The sequence below is a fragment of the Ursus maritimus genome, unplaced genomic scaffold (genome assembly GCF_017311325.1).
Source record: "Ursus maritimus isolate PB19 unplaced genomic scaffold, ASM1731132v1 scaffold_17, whole genome shotgun sequence".
In the NCBI taxonomy this organism is placed as follows: domain Eukaryota; kingdom Metazoa; phylum Chordata; class Mammalia; order Carnivora; family Ursidae; genus Ursus; species Ursus maritimus.
In genome coordinates this window covers 54793540-54812465 of record NW_024424119.1, presented here as the reverse complement: position 1 = coordinate 54812465, position 18926 = coordinate 54793540, and the positions used below count along the sequence as shown (strand labels likewise).

At 49.5% G+C, this 18926-nt stretch overlaps 1 protein-coding gene across 3 annotated transcripts; it reads right to left on the bottom strand.

The window, feature by feature from the left end:
• Positions 1 to 4465: 4465 nt before the first annotated feature.
• Positions 4466 to 18530, bottom strand: EXOSC2 (exosome component 2). 3 transcript variants are annotated; one of them, XM_008698688.2, is made up of 9 exons: positions 18260 to 18530; positions 12598 to 12699; positions 10889 to 10934; positions 10383 to 10472; positions 9292 to 9357; positions 8737 to 8805; positions 7216 to 7392; positions 6463 to 6591; positions 4466 to 5515 (listed from the first exon to the last, which is right to left on the bottom strand). In XM_008698688.2, exons 1-9 carry the CDS (start codon positions 18316 to 18318, stop codon positions 5435 to 5437), a joined length of 819 nt encoding a protein of 272 aa, XP_008696910.1. In that variant the 5' UTR covers positions 18319 to 18530; the 3' UTR covers positions 4466 to 5434. The 3 variants fall into 3 exon arrangements, with proteins under 3 accessions (XP_008696910.1, XP_008696909.1, XP_040488008.1); XM_008698687.2 differs by lacking the exon at positions 18260 to 18530 and adding an exon at positions 14184 to 14340; XM_040632074.1 differs by lacking the exons at positions 6463 to 6591; positions 18260 to 18530 and adding an exon at positions 14184 to 14343.
• Between the last annotated feature and the right edge of the window lie 396 nt (positions 18531 to 18926).

Genomic DNA, 18926 nt, shown 5'->3' with positions numbered 1-18926 from the left:
AGTTTAAGTGTCTTTTACTGGCTGAGTAAGTTTCTGTCTTTTCAAGAAGAAAAACAAACATTCACAGGGATGCTGTAAAAGGGTCAATAACACTAAAGTCATTTCGATTCCCACACATAAAGGAAATGTTGACCGTCTCTGGATGCTTCTCCAGAACTTTTCCTGTGGAAGTCACCCACCCCCTATCTTAGTTTCTTCATCTTCCGACAAATTTCCTGCCCAAGTAGCTGCCGCTCCTGCTTCTCTACGGTGCGCTCCGGAAAAGGACACGGGTCACCCAGACTTCAGCGAGAGCTTGCCCTCGACTCTGACGAGAAGGAATGCATTGCCAGCAACTTTTAAGTCCGCTTTTTAAAAGGCCTGTGAAACCCGTCCAGACTTTTCCTTTGCATTAAAGTTTTTGTTTGGGCTGAGACTAAGGGGGCCGTAGGTGACATTGGAAGAAGTCAGGGCATTGGAGGCTCCCGGGAGCAATCTGGGGGGATGGGGAGGCCACTTGACAGCAGGGAGGGGATATGAATGGGGGGCTCCGTGGCCAAACTGGGGGCCGGGAGACGGAGCAAGGGGCGGCTCGGGAGTTAGGAGGAGGCTGCCGGGGCGGGGCACGGGCGGCTTACTCGGGGGCGTCGCTCCTCCACGCCTCAGGAAACGGGGTGTCCCAGGTCTGAGGGAAACAGAGACCACCCCCAGTGTCCCAGAGTCGGGGCAGGGCTGTACGGGACGAAGGACCCTCGCGGCCCCGAAGGCGGGAGGCGGGCGGAGGGGGGAGGAGGCCCGGCCGCCTCAGCTACCCCGAGCCCGAGGGTCTCTGCCCGAGACACCCCCTCCCCCGGCTCCCGACGTTGCCACAGCCGCCGCCGCCAGGCAGTCACATCCCCGGAACTCCGCCGCGGGACTCAGCCTCCCCCGGCAGGTGGGAGCCGTGGACAGCGGAGGGGCTCCTCAGCCGCAGGACCCGGGAACCGGCTCCGGCTCCAGCGCTGCTCAGGGACGGACACCGACCCCCGCGGCCGCCATGATGGATTAGGAGCCGCTCCACAACGAGGCCAGGCCCCGCCCCTAACCCCGCCCCTCGCGACGTCCTGCGCGCGCCTCGCGGGGACCCGGGCTCTCCCGGCGCCGCTCTCGGGGACGCCGTCGCGCCCTCTGTTTCTGATCTCCCAGCCCGCCAGAACTTGGCCCCGCACGACCTTTTAAATGTGTTTTTTCCGAGCGCAAGGTGAGTGGTAAGAAAGCCCCCGCCTCCCCTGTACGGCCATTGGTCCCTGAGAATCCGGGTCAGGTCTCTCTCCTGCGTCCCATTGGCCAGGAAGGGCAGTGAGGCTAGAGTCCCCAGCCAACCGCATTCGGCGTAGGCCGCAGGGCACGCCGGGAGTTGTAGTCCCGCGGCGCCCGCCCCTGCACGCGCGCACCCGAGACTTCTTGCCCTCTGCTCCCGGCTCCCGAGCTTCGGTCCCGCCCTCCTGGGAGCCGGTGGACTCTCGCCGGCCTCGCGTAGGGCTGGCCAATGTCTCTCCAGCGCGGGGAGTAAGACCGGCGAGGAGCCAAAGCAAGGGGAAAACTGCGGATTGGATTGTCTCAGAACCGGAGTTGGATTACTTCCTTAAGCCTCTTTAGGGAAGAAAATTTGGCTCGCTCCTGGAAACCAAGGTAGTTGGTGCCTTACCCTCCCTCCCCAAATCCTCACTTTTTCCCCAAGAAGCGTAAATATTAGAACTAGCGAAAAATAAATGAGTGGAAAGCATCCAACATATTGCTAACGAATTCATTGTTTCTTTGGGTTATCCGGAGGCTCTCATTAAAGAAACAGCATGTGTATAGCACCGCTCGGAGGCTAAGCCGGGCGCAATCATGGATGTCTGAGCTCAAAAGAACCTTTAAGATGAAACGACCTCATTTCACAGATATACATGTATTCGCATGAAAACACCGTTAGCCGAGAAAATGCCGATTGTTCGGCTAGCAGGCCAAACCAACGATCCAGACACACCAAACCCATGCTTGTCGTGAGCCATCTCCTGCCAGCTAAAAAGCACCCCGGCCCCTTTCTCTTCACCCTCCAGGTGTCCCCAGAGCAGGGCACCTGACTGGGATATACCCATTTCAAGAGATCCACTCATCCCACCACTTGTGTTATGCTTTCATAAACTACATTATCTAATTTAATCCTCACTGTAGCCCAGTGAGGCATGTAATATTCCCCATTATACAGCTGAGGAAAGAAGTGTGTCGGAGACGTGACTAACTCAAGGTCACTTGCCTAGCTAGTATGTGACAAAGTCACCATTTGAGGCGAGATTGACCTTGCTGCAAAGCCCATGCTTTTTCCCCTGCACTGTTCAGTGTTTAACTGTTGACCACGTTAGACGACTGACTTTTCAGAAGTTGCTGATGTTAGGGGAAAACCACAGCCACATTATAGGTGTTGTAATCCAGTTATTATATTGTTACGTATTTTAGGAATGCTGGACGGGGAAATGGTAGTGATTTTGTAGATAGTGGCTTCAACAATAGTCATGTGGACGTACTGAATGTGAAGCATATGAAAACTTGTACCCAAATTTAGAACTCAAACTTACAAATTCAGAGGTTAGCTGGTTTAGCTTTGCTCTCTCACAAAAATAACCTGGCTGGCAAACTTAGTCCTGACTTGATATGAACGATATACTTCATTCTTCAAACATTCGACACCTTTGTTCCCACATTCATGCACGATCTTGTCCTGATTTTTCTTCTTAGGGATGTTGCTTTCTATTCATGTCTTCATCATTTCCTGCATATCATCATTCTCTAGTTTAGCTTAAAACTGGACAATTGGATCAGAACTCTAATATACATTTCTACAACCAATTCAACATTTACTGAGCTCAGTGTGCCAAGTGTTGTTCTAGGTGCTGGTATACAACAGGGGTGGGGAGACACTCATCCTTGTCCTGAGGAGCATACATAGAGGGAGAAGCAATAAGCAAAATGGTAACAACCCAAAGAACTGGTCTCAATGCTGGAAATAAAATTTCTGGACCCACATTCTTTCACCATCAGTCCAACCCATTCTCCAAAGGGTTGCTTTATGATACCTAATGCTTAAACCTCTTCCTGACTCATACTTATGCTCAGCAGGAGCTTCGTCAAGTCACTTTCTCTGAACCACTTTCTTCATTTCTAAGTGGGGGTCCTATCTGCTGACTATCAAATGAAATCTTGTTTGGTCTTCCCCAGACTGAGATGATGCTTTAGGGGACAGCAGAGAGGCCACCTGCACCTGATCAAAAAGGTGTATCCCCAATCTGCACTTTCCACTCACCATCCTCTGATTAGAGGTGAACCCCAAGCCTAGACTACAATATTTTCTAGAGATACACTATAGTCTTTTACTTCCTGTATAACACTGTAGAATGATACTCTTCAGGACTTAAAAAAACTAAAATGCAGAGCCCCGCAAATGCCTGAAGGTCAGGATTCAATGTTACCAAATGTGGAATAAATCCCTTTAAGCTCACTAGTCTCAGTTCAGTCTAATTTTGTCCTCACGTTTATAAAGCAAAGCAATCACAAGTTGCTACAAGGATTCAGTACCAGTGTAAAGATCGCCCCTTATTCCATTTTTTTAAAAACACCCACTGGAATGAACACTCGACAAGAGCGCCCTCTAGTGGGCCACGGAGAGTAGATCATCCCCAAGAAGTGCTTTCAGACCGTTCTCCGGATCATTCATTCCCATTGGGCAGGTAATTAATCGCCATTCAGGACATACTGAATGAACAGCATGGGCTGGCAGCTTGCAAGACCACACCAAGGGAGAACAAACTTTCAAAGAGCTTACAAATGATCCCAGGCAAAAGTAAACCAAATCCGGGACTTCGCCTTCCACCCTCTCCATTCCCTGCTCTTAGGAGGCATATGGCCGGGCACGTGTTCTCAAAAATACGCCAAGTGAGGAAATCTAAAGTTGCACCACAGCCTATGGAATATTCGGCTGTCTGTAAAATGATACCTCTTGAGTAATGTTTTAAGGACAAGAAATATGCCAGTAACAAAGAGCCAAGCTGTATTTCAAAACTGCCAAATGCAGTGTTCAAAGTCACGACCACTGAACTATCCTAGGTTTACATTTTACTGGATGATCCAAGCAGAGAGCAGTTAAGGCCGCTGTCCGATTTTGTATCTGCAAAGCCCTCCTTCAACCGTACTCTGCTCCCAAGTATTACACAGGACGCGGGGACAGAACCAGTGATGTCAACGCCACATTTATAAGTATATAAAAAATAGTTCATGTATTGTGAAATAAGATAGCACGTCATAGACTGCCTTTAAAAAAATGTTTCCCCAAACCTGAATCAGAGTACCATTGTTAGACAGTCATTAGGAAAACCAACGCATGGGAATTCTAGCATTCCTCAGTGAGAACTTCAACCTCCTGTTTTTAACCCTGAATTATTCCAAAGTGAATGTATTACTACTTCAATCACAGGAGGAAACCAGCTTTTATTTTCCCATCTGCATTTCTTTTACTGCTTTCATGTTCCTCAGAGCACCCTGAACATTATTATCAATAATTCAGCTTCTGACAAATCACCCTTAAAGGCAGGACAGATTACAGCAGCCTAGCCTCATATATCACTAGAAGGAACATGCAGTGGAAAATAAGATTCCAACCAAGCGAAGGCTGCCTGGTTAACTTTATTCTTCCAGTTGACTGCCAGGTTAATGTTACTAACCATACAGGCGCCTGGGTCGTTCAGTCGGTTAAGCGTCCAGCTCTTGGTTTCAGCTCAGATCATGATCTCAGGGTCATGAGACTGAGCCCTGATTGGCTCTGCACTGGGCGTGGAGGCTGCTTAAGAGTCCCGCTCCCCCACCCCACACAAGCAGCACGCTCTCAAAAAAAAAAAAAAAAAAAAGGTACTAACTATAGTCTTCAATGTCCTACTTGCACTACAGAAGTGGGAATAGAGGCCAGAATAGACAATTTGCGGGTCAGGGAGGCTGTGTTTTTTACAGGGGCAATTTCATGGGGGAATTGTGCCTTGTGAATTGATGGTGAATAGAACAAGATTCTCCATATTATTCCAGAATGGGAGTCCACTTGGGTGAAAAATTGCTGTGTGCTTTTAATTAAAGGCTTGAAACTTAAAAAAGAAAAAAAAGAAAAAAAATAATAGTAATAATAAAAATTTAAAAAAAATAATAAAGGCCTGAAACTACCCATGGTGCCAGACTCTGCAGGAAACCCAAGGGGCCAGGCAGCACTTCCCCAGGTTCTGCCCTAAAACAGGAGAAAGCAGGTCTTTGGGCCAGAGGTAGCCCGACGCAGGTCAGGTGATGAGTGTCACAGTTCCCCACGGAGCCGCACATGGAACCACAAATCAGATTCTTCACTTTCAAGAACTGCTCCGGTCAGGTGCACACCGTCCTTTCCTTCAGATATCTCTCTTCACCCCTCCTGTTCTAAAAGCCTCTGGCGCGTTTCCATAACTACTTCCTCCATTATTTCTGGCTTTAAGAGGTCTTTGATCTAAAGAAGAAAAGAAAAAGGTATTTGTTCAGAAAAGAGACCAACCATAAGCAGACATCCAAATGCAGAAACCAAGCATGGCTGCCATAAACTAGATGCCTTTCATTTTTTTAAGGATTTTTTTAAAAGATTTTATTTATTTGAGAGAGAGAGAGATCATGCGCACACAAGCGCACGAGCAAGGGGAGAGGCAGTTAGAGGGAGAGGGAGAAGCAGGCTCCCTGCTGAGCAGAGAGCCCAATGTGGGGCTCGATCCCAGGACCCTGGGATCATGACCTGAGCCAAAGGCGGACGCTTAACTGACTGACCCACCCAGGCACCCCTAAGATTTATTTTAAAGAACACAAGAGAACACGTGAGCGGAGGAAGAGGCAGAGAAAGAGGGAGAGAGAATTCCAAGCAGACTGCGCTGAGTGCGGAGCCTGACACGGGGCTCCATCCCATGAACCCAAGATCATGACCTGAGCCAAAATCAAGAGTCGGAAACTCAACTGAATGAGTCACCCAGGCGCCCCTCTATATTCCTTTACTGGAGGCTAAGTATCTCAAGATGTGACCTGCTAGAACCAGCTTAATGAACCACCAAGATTCTCTGGTTTACGGCTGACAGGAACAAAGACATGATTCTTGGCATTCACTAAATAGATAAAGCTAAAATTTGGGATGGGAAGATGAAGTCCACGGAGTCGCTGTCATAAACTAGTCCTCCCCAGCACCTCCATCCCCTCAATCCTTCGACTGACACTAGACACCGAGGATCTTACAAGTATCTCGGGGAAAGATCTACCGACACTCGAAAGGGCTGTCCGCAGATCAGTCCCCACCGCTGGACATGGCGAAGGTACTGGGAGATGTGCCTGCAATCCCTGAGGAAGCACTGGAGCAGACGATAAACCCACAGCTTACAGATGGATGAGGAAGAGGGAAGGCGTGGCTGGAGTGAGTACCTGGTGTGGAAGGGATGCCTCGTAGCAGTACAGGATGCTGGTATCATACAGCATCATCCTCTGGGTGACCAGCGAGACGATGCAGTTCCGGAGCCGGGAGATCACCTCTCGGTCGGCGAGGGAGACAGGCTGCCAGCGGAGGCAGTGGGAAACACAGTCAGAACCCAAGTCAGTGAACAGTCACAGCAAAGCACAGAAATCATTTATAACTTTAATCCTATCACCCCGAGACTCCAAACCAATCAACTGCTAACTCCAAGGGAGACGAGAAAGGGTGGCTCTTCGGCTACTGTGACCCTGCAACCTACCATCCCTGCCAAATGGAGATCAAACCAGTTCCATTTCCTCTCTTCAGAAAAGGAGAAGATGAGACGATGTTTGTGAAGACACTTCAACAGAGACTCGAACTCCCCCAGACTACAGCAATCACACGGTTTAAAACCAGACAGCTCTTGGGGCACCTGGGTGGCTCAGTCGGTTAAGCGTCCAACTTGGTTTCGGCTCAGGTCACGATCTCAGGGTCACAGGATTGAGCCCCGAGTTGGGCTCTGCGCTCAGCACGGAGTCTGCTTAAGATTCTCCCTCTCTCTCCACCTCCCGCCCCTGCTCGTGCACGCTCTCTCTCAAATACATAAATCTTTAAAGAAAAAAAAATTAAAAAAAAAAATTAAAACAGCCAGCTCCACCTGCCTCAGGAGCACAGCGAAGACGCAGTCCCACTCCACACTGACCGCAGCAGCGGTGTTTACTCACCTCCAGGTTTGCAGTGAAGCCCCCTGCGTCCTCTTCTTTGTGCTCAGGTGTTGGGTAGATCCAGATGAAGCCATTGTTACCCAGAATCACTGAGGCCCCACAGGGCAAGTCATGGAAGTGAGTCTTCTGCCGTTTGACCAGGGACGGGGAAACCTGGACCAACACCCCCTGGCCTAGCTAGAAATACAGCATAACCAAAGTCACCGGAGGGTCATGAGTGAAGTGTGTGAAAAGCAGACCACAGAATACACGCCCTCGTTACAGTGGAGTCAAGGCCACTCCTGTTAATGACTGCAGTCACCTGTGTGTGTACACATGGTAATTACTCCCATAGGGCACTTCTGGATCCAGACTGTTGACACAGCCCACGAGAAGGTGACTTTCTATACTCTTCTCTCATTCCCCTGCTATTCCCATCATTATATTCGAATCTGGGGTTGGTGCACTGGAAATCAGGCAAGCTGGAGCTAATGAGGACATAAGCCTGAGCCTCTTGCAGGCCAAGGTGCACGATTCTGTTCCACCAGCTACCTACCTTGCCCGGGACACGTGTGCTGCCGGGCCAGGCGAGTGGCCAAGGGCTGGGTGCAAATCCATCCCTGGTCGTGGGAGGGCAGCCCCGAGTCCCCATCCCACGGACGGAGGGTCTGCAGCAGCCAGGCCCAGGAAGGTCAGCACCCAGGGTATAGCTGCTATTCCAACTCCTGCTCCAAGGCTGTGAGCATAGCTGACTAGAGCCACTCCCCAAGGGAACGGGCTTCTGTGCCCCTCAGAAAATGAAAACGTTCCCCCAGATAAAGCCAAGAGACTAATCAATCATAATCTGTTTTAGAAAGTATGCTGGCATGGGGTGCCAGGGTGGCTCAGTTGGTTGGGCCCCCGGCTTTTGGTTTAGGCTGGGGTCACAATATTGGGTTTGTGGGATAGAGCCCCACATGAGCTCCCTGCTCAGCGGAGAGTCTGCTTCTCTCCCTCGGCCCCTCCCCCTGCTCACATGCACTGTCTTGATAAGTGAATCTTTAAAAAAATGTGCTATCATTAAACAGTAGAAGCCTCAATAATGTAACTTCATACAAGAAAAGCAGTGACATTTCATTTCAAGGCTCAAGTGGCAAACCAATCTTTCCTAGTAATGACGTCCATTTTATTGACTGGACATTTGTCTAGAGCCAAGGCCATCAGGTTTCAATATGACCTCTCTTGGCTCCTAGTACAGCCTCTCAGGATTGGCCCCAGTTCCAAGCTGCAGCGCCTCTGGGGAGTGACCCGAGCCAGCAGGGCCGCAGGGCCCCGGTCACAGGAGCTCTTCTGCCACAACACCTCCTCAGTAAGAAGAGAACAGAGGTGTCGTTGGTGACAATGCTACTGACCCATGACCACGTGAACCAGCTTTGTGGGTCGCCAGCCCGTCGTGCTTAACTTCTGGGGTTCTTTAGGGCCGAATTCCAGAGACCACTGGGGATGTCAGAAATGGATATGAAGTCTCAGTCAGAATCCAGGAATAGCGAGAGCCCAACTTACTTTGCCGTATTTCAGACTCCTCGTGTGCAGAGACACAGCTCCGTCAGAGAACACTGCCTGCACCTCCGCCTGGCCAGGGTGATAAAGGAACACACACTCTCACGGCACCTGCCTTCCCTGGGGCCCTGGCCCCACCTCTCCATCCTTTCCTCCCATCCCCAACGGTCCCACTCGCAGCCTGAGACAGACCCAGAGGACATCACTGCAACCTAACTTCTCCCCCTTGGTTCTCACAAATATCTCGACGTGAACAACACCTTTTCTACTCCCTGCATAAAAGCTAGCATGGTTAAGAAAATTTGAGTCTAGCTTAAAGCATGGGCCACTGTAAGTGATAAAACCTGAAGAAATGACTGAGGCAGCAGGTCTGAACAAGGGCTGGAGAGTTCGGTTGGGCTAAGGAGATGGAGGAAGGCTGCTACAGAGCCCGTGACACTCGATCTAGGATCCAGATCCCTGCCAGGACCATGTCTCCAGGCGGAGACATATGATCGAAGCCCCGTTTCCCAGCTCCATATAAAGCACAGAAATGCTGTAATCCAAGGTGCAGGATACACTGATAAGATCCCCTTCCTGCAAGAAACCTCTCATAGCCAGCTCGTCTTCTGCAGATCTTCTCCTCTGAAATACACAAAGCAATGACGTGACTTAAGTCAGATCCTGCAGAAAGATCTCTGGAACCAGCCACAGTATTCAGTAGGACACTAGAGTAGGTAAGCGGTGTCACTCAAGGAACACCAGAGCGATCACCGCCACTTTCCCCCCTACAGGCCTTCCCACAGCTCCTCCTCTCCCTCCCTCCTCTGGGTAGTATTCCAACTCCTTAGTGCTACTGAAACCCCTCCCAATCACGCCCAGCCTCCTTTTCCGCACACCCCGTCCATGGCAGCCCTCCATGGTGCAGCAGGACCAGACGACCTACGGCTTGACTCTATCTTTACTCACACATTTCCCATTATCTCCGATTCCCTGTGAAATTCCATCCATTCTTCAGGGATCCACTTTAACGCCCCTCTTTCCTACAAGCATCTCCCAGTGAAACCACTCACTCCTTCTGTACAATCACATGCTTGTTTATTCTTCGACTGCCTGGTATTTAGATCCGTTATCTCGCTTCCCTGCTAATCTGTGTGCTCTTTCAGAACTCAGCCAAGCCTCCATTATCTTGCATTCTCCAGAGAACCTAGCAGTGAGCCTCTCTGTACAGACATGCTGGGTTGAAGATAAACCACGGCTTTTTACAAAAGGCCGCCCCTTAGGTACTGCAGTTCTCTGGAATAAACAAATGCCATTCAACTGACGAAAAGCTAACCTAAACACAACTTTTCAAAGGACACCTTCACTGTGCAAAGCTGATACACCCAGAAAAGGAAAACCAGCACCAAGCATCTGGGAGCTTCTCTTCCAACTCTCTTTCGGGATCACTCCCCACGGTCGTTCCAGGTCCTACCACATAGCAACTGCTGCTTATGCTGGGAGGCCTGGGCCAAGTGAAAAGCCTATGTGTACATCCAAGAAGCAAATCTCACAGCAGACAAACAAGAATAAAAGACGCAACCTCAGCATAAAACAGAGTTCTCCAGTGGAGCAACGGACCCCAGAGCTTTTGCTAGCAAACTCTACAGTACTGGCCTGGAGACCCTTACCAGCTCTCCTCCAGGAAGGTTCATGGATGACAGAAGCAAGACTGAATCCAGCCTAGAGTTGGTCTCCACCTTCCATCTCTTCTGTTGAACCTACAGAGAATTTCACAGTTGGACACAAACTCCAGGGGCAAGAGCTCACATCATCAGTGACCAATAAGCCCCGATACAACAAGCCAACTGTTTACATCAAAGGGCACATCAAAGAGCACATAAGGGCACCTGGGTGGCTCATCTGCCTTCGGCTCAGATCATGATCCCAGGGTCCTGGGATGGAGACCCATGGGGCTTCGTGCTCAGCGGGGTGTCTGCTTCTCCCCCTCCTTCTGCCCCTCCCCCGACCCCACTTGTGTTCTCTCCCTCTCAAATAAAACCTTTCAAGGGAGGGGCACATAAGAGTCAAATGCAATGTATGCTCCATTTGCATAACTACAGATAGAATGACTACCCCATTCATTCAATCACCAGCTTGCTTTTACTTTGTAAAAACCAAGGTGTTATGACTTTACCTCTGTGATTCTCCCCACCACAATGTCTCCTACTTCACCATTATATCTGAAAGATAGAACAGGTCATCCATCAGTGAACAGACCTTATTACAAGACTAAGCATCACTGGAGATTTAAGTTCAACAGGACGAGGGCCTGGATTAGGCACCATGCTGAAGTATGGTAAATTCACATAACGATGCCTTTCTGACGGATCTCCAGGAACCGGTAACTTTAAACATTCCTCCATGTATAAGGTCCCCATTAACTATCCCTGGACAAACCATTTATTCCAAGTAGCTCCTTAAGCCTGAAGCCCCTGTTTTGTTAATTACGTGACACTGATAAGCATGGACCATTTCCTGGTGGGCTCTGGAACACAGATGGCTTCTCTATCAGCAGAGGAGGAGACTGAGACAGGACCCCACCCAAACCAGTCCACTCATGGTCTCCCCCACCCACAGGGTGCTCGACTCCAGCCCCTGTGCTCATTTCTTATCCCAATCCTAATGATGACGTGTTCCATGCTGAAGGCTCCAGCCATGGACCTCTTCTCTGTTGGCCCACACTCACCTCTTGCTGAGCTCACCCAACCTAAAGGCTTTAAACACCACTGATGACGATGCCATCTGGAATTCCAGACTCTAGTCAATTGCTGGCTACCTATCATCTCTATTTACATGACTGATAGGCATTTCCAAATGTCACCAACCTAAAGCAAAGCTTTCCAGCAGCCCCCTCCCAAGCCCCCATCACAAACTGGTCCTTTCCCAGCTGGCAGGATCTCAGTAAATGGCAACACCATTCCTCTAGATGCTCAAGCCAAAAATCTCTGGAGGCTCTGGAGGAACGCTTGATTTCTCTCTCTCTGTCTCACTCCGGGACAAGTCCAGCACCTGATCCTACTGGCCCTACCTTTGAAATACACACAGAAATAAAAGGCATCCAATTGGGAAAGGAAGAAGTCTATTCACAGACATGGTGCTATATATGGAAATCCCAAAGAATACAAAATCCGACACCCTCACGTGAAAAACAGAACAAAACAAAAAACTCAGAACACAAAATATATGCAAAATCAGCCATTACTCCCCACTTCTGCTCTCATAGTCTAAGCCACCATTACTTCAGATGATGGAAACGGTCCATTAATCGGCTCCCTAAGCCTGCCCCTGCTCCCCCTCAATCTCTCTCAGCAGCCAGAGTGATTTTATTAAGACAGCAGTCAGATCATGTCCCTCCTCTGCTCCACCCCTTCCAGTGGCATCCTAGACTACTTAAAGTGGAAGACAAAATGCTTATCAAGGCAGGCTGCCCACCTCGGCTCTCTACCTGCATCTGCCCCTGCATTCCCCCTTGCTCACTCTGTTCCAGTCCCACCGGCTTCCTTTCTGGGGCTAACCTTTATTGAGCCCTTCTAGGTAGCAGGTCCTGTGCTAAGTACTTTACAGGTCCCATTTCAATGAATTCTAATGAGAATCCTACAAGATGGATCATGCTATTATTCTCATTTTGCAGAGGAGGTAACCAAGGTTTGGAAAGGTTGGGTAATGCGGGGAAACTTCTAAAGCCCACACTTGCCTATAAGCACCTATACCCTTTCTATATTCATGTTAAAAATCACAGACCTACTGAATGATAAAGCAGGGTGGGGGACTTTTGTAGCAGAAAAGACCTGGCTGTATAACATAAATGACACAAGAAAGAGAATACACACCTTTTGTTCTCACCTGGTTTTCAAAGCTTTCACACAGATCAACTTATTTACCCTCTCCACTGAGCCAGCCACAGATGCAATGAGCTTCTCTTCCCCCATATAAGTTCCATGGCCCCTGTTTCGAGAGTAGGATACAAGGGTAATTCTTGAGATGACCTCTCCCTTCAAGAACAATGTATTCCTAACAGGCTCCTCCTGCTTTATAGCCTGGCTTCTCTCTGTGCCCCGAACACTCCCTGAGAGAGAGCTGCATAGACATCTCCACTTGTCCTACTCAAAGTCTACTCAAATGTCACTTTCTCCATCAGGCCTACCTTGACTACCCCATTTAAAGCAGTCACCCACCCTGCTGCCACCACCCCACCATATTCCCAACCACATTCCACTTACCCTGCTCAACTTTGCATTTTCCCCACTGAATTTATCACCAAACATACTAACTTGTTTGTTGTGCTTATTGTTTATGTCTCTCTCTGTTGACATATAAACTCCACCCTGACAGAGATTTCTACTTTGATCACAGTTGCACTCCAACCGCACATAATACAAATATATGCTGAATTCATGAATGAAGGACTGACACTTAAGATTCCTTAGGATCCAATAACCTCAAACTAAAAGGCTAAAGAGCAATGTCGTAAATGCTGTACCCTCCTACCACCAAAAGGCTGAAATACCACTAATGTTTATCTGATAGTGATACAATGGTGTTTTGCTTTTCTTCTTCTTCTTTTTTTTTTTTTAAGAGAAAGAAAACGGAGGGGGGGGAGGCAGAGAGAGAGGAAGAAAATCCCAAGCAGTCTCCACGCCCACCGTGGAGCCTGAGGTGGGGGCGGGGGCTCGATGTCAGGACCCTGAGATCACACTTGAGCTAAAATCAAGAGTCAGACGCTTAACTGACTGAGCCAGGCGCCCCGCCTCTTTTTCTTAATTATTTCCTTATTTAATTCTCACTTCCCTACCAAATAGTTACTGTTATTATCACTATCTTACAGATAAGGAAACTGACCTCGGAGAGGAAATACAACTTATAAACTGTGATGGCGCAGGGCTGAAACCCCAACTGCCTGGATCAAGAGCCTGCTCTCTTAACTACATGTATTGTACTGCCTTCGGATTCAAAATGTCGATTTGAGTGCATGTAGCACAATATATTGTGTATGCCCTAAGTCCAGTTACTCATTTCAAAACCGAGCACCTGGCTAAGAGATGTCCCGGAGAGAAGAGGCCAAGTCAGGAATGCCCACTGTTCCCTCATCTGAAAACTGGGAAGAGGCCCCTGCTCCTAACCCTTCCCAGTTTCGCAGGTCTCCAAGGGAGAAGGCGAGGAAGGCTCAGAGATCACGGCCTCAGGCAGAGAACCCAGGAGTCTTTGACACCAGAGGTTAGGAGAGAAGGATTTCCAAGGACTGAGGCAAACGCAGACGGGGACACACAAGGTGCATAGAGTAAGAAGCCCGAGGACTCGGAAACAAGGGAGCTGGGATGCTCAGCTGTGCCCTGCGTCCCGCGGGTACTTAGATGCAAGGGAACAGAGGCCACGTGCAGACAGCCCAGCCGCCGCCCTTTGGGGCCCCGAGTCCCCAAGTCCCCACGTACCGCATGAATCCCGTGTCCGTGGTGATTGTGTCCCCCGGAACCACCAGATGTTTTTTAGTATCGCGGCCCACGCTCTCGCTAAGAAGCTTGCGAGCCACGGGAAGCCTCATCTCCACCGCCATCTTGGCGCCAAACAATGGCGCAGGCGCAGCCCGGCCAGGAACCGCGACTTCCGTCTACGCAATTCCCGGCCGTCGCACGGAGGGGCGGGGCAGGGCGGACCTCAGAGCAGCCGCCAATGGGAACGCACAGTCTGGCGGCCATGTTGACTATTGGCAACCATTTGGCTAACATGAAGGGAATGAGGGAGCCAAGTTGCCATTTTTACTATTGGCAAGGCTGCACCTGTGGAATACTGAAATCTCAGGTTGCATGGCGTTTGTTTGTTTTTTTACCAAAAATCTCTCGTAATCATCATCCCATTTATGGGTTACCAGAGTTAGGGATAATTGAGAAATGGGCCTGTGAGTTTCCTTCCAACTCTAAGTTGCTAAAATGTGATTCTTTGGCGTGAGAGAGCTCAGGAGGTTGGGGAGGTGGGATCTACAGAAAATACTAGTTGGAAAGAAAAAAGAGGCCCTTTTCATACTGTTCCTCGTAGCCCCAGTATTCTACTTTATTGCGTCCTCGTGGGTGCTGGTGCAGCACCAAACAGCCACCTCTACCCCCAAACAGTGTTCCAGATGCTGATTCTGTTCTTTCTTAATAACTTCTTTTGAATAAGCTGAGTTACTCTAACTTAAAAAGAAAACTCCCTGAGAAAATATGCAGACCTTGCAAAGCTGGCCTATTTTGTAAGGAGGGCAGGTGCACACATAACACAAAGATATTGGCTTATATTTACTCATACAACAAATTGAGAGTCTCCAGGTGCCAGGAGCTGTTCTAAGGATTCAACGGTGGACAGACAGATGTATATATGGTTTTATCTCCGTGTCCAGTTTATTTTTTTTAAGATTTTATTTATTTATCTGAGTGAGAGCAAAAGCGAGAGAGATCACAGAGGGAGAGGGAGAAGAAGACACGCTGCTGAGCGGAGAGCCTGATGTGGGGCTCAATCCACGACCCCAAGATCATGACCTGAGCTGAAGGCAGACGCTTAACAGACTGAGCCACCCAGGCACGCCCTCCACATCCTATTTAATAGGAGCATTTCCCTCCTCCCTTCTCCCTGCCTCCCCCTACCCTCTCCCTCCCGCTAGCCCAACATGGTTTATAGCATCCACGACAAATTGCGTTTCAGCCTCAGGGAATTGGAGCTGATGATTATGCACAGGGAACCTAAAGAGAATTAAAGAATTTGCATCAGCCTCACACACTATGCTCAGTAAATCAGGTCCACTGCCTCCTGAAGATCCATCAGACCAATAGTTTACTAAACCTCCAAAAGGACAACATGTCTTTCTAAGCAAAGCTCACAACTACATTTGTCAAGAAAGCCAATCCTGCAAGGCAGTCAACAATATAAATTCCAGGGCTCCACGGGTATCCGGGTATCCGCAGGCCAGACACTGGCCCTCCTACCTGGAGGAAGGGCTAGAGCTACCAAGTGTTGAGAAGGGCCCATCTGTTGAGTCTGGCCTCTGCCATAAGAGGGCAGTGGTGTCCTTTGAGCCAGGGTAGCGCAGTATGTTAGGGAGCTAGGCCTGGGAGTGCCCCTAGACCAAGAGTAGGCTACTCTTAATATCATCCGCTTTCATCCCGGGAGGAACAGACATAAGCTCATCCCCTCCCATTCTCAGAGCACCCACATTTACGGGGCCTGTCACAGCAGTGAGGTTATGAATACTGTCTTAGTATAGTGGTGGATTCAGTCTCTGTTGAGAGCCGGCTTCCTGGTTCACAGACAGCTGACTTCTCACTGTTTCCTCGTATGGCCCAGAAAGGGTGAGGGGAGTCTTTGGGGTCTCTTTTACAAGGCATTAATCCCGTTTACAAGGGCTCCACCCTGCTACCTAATCACCTCCCAAAAGTCCCACCCCCTATACCATTAACTTAGGGATTAGGATTTCAACACATGAATTTAGGAGGGACACATTCAGTCCACTGCAGATACTTTTTTATAGAGGAAGAAACTAAGGGCCAAAAAGGACTAAAATTCACAGGGTGGTTGGTGGCAGGGCCAGTGTTCCCTCCCACTGCACCTGCTTTACCCCAAGGCCTGCATCATTTAGCAAACCTTTCTCGAGGGCCTTGTCCTTTGCCGGATGCTTCCCAAACACATGCTACTTATTCCTCGAAGTTGGCCCAGCCCGGAGGTAGGAATTGCTACTCCTGCCGGTCCCTTGGGGGTCTCTGAGTCCCACAACAGACCTGCAATTGGGACTGACACCCAAGACTCCAGACTCCCCACCAGTGCTCCTCTCTCTGCATCACACTTGCCTCTTCATACTGCACGGACAACTGGCCACCCGGAAACAGAGTGCACATCCTAGAGGGACTCATTAGGAATATGGATTCCTTGGGGCACCGGGGTGGCTCAGTTGGTTAAGCATCTGCCTTTGACTCAGGTCGTGAACCAGAGTCCTGGGATCAAGCCCCGCATCAGGCTTCCCGCTCTGTGGACTGCCTGCTTCTTCCTCTGCCTGCCACTCCCCCTGCTTGTGCTCTCTCTCTGTCAAATAAATAAGTAAAATCTTAAAAAAAAAAAAAAAAAGAATATGGATTCCTGAGCCCAAACTTGGGCACTGAGGTGCTACCAAGGTGGGGTCTTGGAAGCCTATGAACATGTGTTTAACTCCCTCAGTGATTTTAATGGCCTATCAGGTCTAACATTCATCAACTCCCCCTACATCCATCTACCTCCTATCTGTGCACTTTCCTCAGGCCACTCGGTCATCTCTCACCTGGGCACCACCTCCAGGCTGGTCTCCGGGATTCTACATTTGCCCCTCCTACCACCCAATCTCCATGCACAGCCAGAGTGAACTTTTAGAAACACATCAGGTTAAACCACATCACTGCTTAGAACACTTCTGGCAGCTTCCCTTTACACCAAGAATAAAATCCAAACTCATCTTCGCTGGGCCCTGACTGTCTCTGAGCTGGCTCTCCTCCTAACCCGACCCCTTACTCCCTCCACTGCAGCCAGATGCACTGGTCTCACCTGCATTCCGTACACACCACTCCGGTCACCACCCCAAGAGATCGGTGCACTTGGGGTGCTCTCAGCATGGAATTCTCTTCCCTTAGGTCTTTGTGGGGCTGGCTGGTTCTCCTCACTTAGAGCTCAGGTCAACTACCACCTCCTCAGAGAAGCCTTCCCTGACCACCTTCCTTCCCTGACCACCTTCGCTGGAATAATCCTCGGTTCCTTTTTTTTTTTTTTAAATCACTCGATCCTGTCTCATTTCTTGTCACTGAATGTTGGTGTGTGTTTGCTTATTTTGTGTTTTTTTTTTTTTTTTTTTTTTTTTTTTTTTTTTTTTTTTTTTTTTTTTTTTTTTTTGTGTTTGCTTATTTTGGGCGGACTTCCTCCACTAGAATGCCAGCACTCCAAGAACCAGGGACTTTCTGTTTTGTTCATTGTGTATCCGTGCTGGGAACTGAGGCTCCTTCCAGGGTTAACCATTCCCTAGAGGTAGTTAACAACCGGCCCCGGGGTGTGCCTTTCAGATGCAAACCAACCAATCAAGAGCCCACACCCTCAACCACCTCCTAGACCCAGCTCACTCTGGGCCACTCTCCACCTGCCCTAATCCCACTGCGGGGCCAGGTACCAGACAAGCAGGGACAGGCTCTATGCTTCAGAGCCCGCAAAATTATCCCCATCAGCCAACCCTAAACCTGCTTACCCGGCCTCACCCGTTCTTTCCCCTGGAAACCATAGTAAAGCCTCCTTCACACATTTTCTCCTTGCGCCCTCTGTCTCCTGATCGAAGCTGTGGGCTTCCCCGTGGGCACCTGCGTGGCCTGCCCTGCCTCCTGTTTCCGGGGAATTGTGAGACTAACAACCTTCTTCCTTCATGACGGTCACTTCCACATTTGCCTGTCTTATCATACCCGATGAAAACAAGCCCTGCACACCCTTAGAATAGCACGCAACAGATACTTGGTGAGGAAGTGAATAAACTTACTCAGCGAACCACCAGCACCGCAGGGGCCACAGAGATGTCTCCTTTGCTGCCCCAGCCATCGAGGTGCTCAGGCAGGAGTTCAGGGTGGGGGGACCCAGAGGATAGACACAGGAGCCTGGAAAAGAAGGAACTGTTGACACTGGGGAGTGGGGAGGCTGGAGGGACAGGGGCACTTAAAGCAACCAACAAGGACATTTTGAAATATGTGACATCAGGGGGAGCCTGGGTGGCTCAGTCGTTAAGCGTCTGCCTTCGGCTCAGGGCGTGATCCTGGCGTTAAGGGATCGAGCCCCACATCAGGTTCCTCTGCTGGGAGCCTGCTTCTTCTCCCACTCCCCCTGCTTGTGCTTCTTCTCTCGCTGGCTGTCTCTCTCTCTGTCAAATAAATAAATAAAATCTGTCAAATAAATAAATAAAATCTTAAAAAGAAAAAAAGAAATATGTGACATCAGGGATTAGGTGGGACTAGACCACGCAGCTGCTACCTGGTTCTCTTGGAGCACTTGTCTTTGAAGCCCTGAGCCGATATGCAAGATTTCTGATTTCACGGAGGCAGCCACATTGCAGGAAGCAGTCAGCATGGGTGCTAATCAGCCACCATCCAGAACTTTCCCCACCAGCCACAGACATATATCCCAGCAGGCCAGCTCTGAGGTGGGAAGGAAGC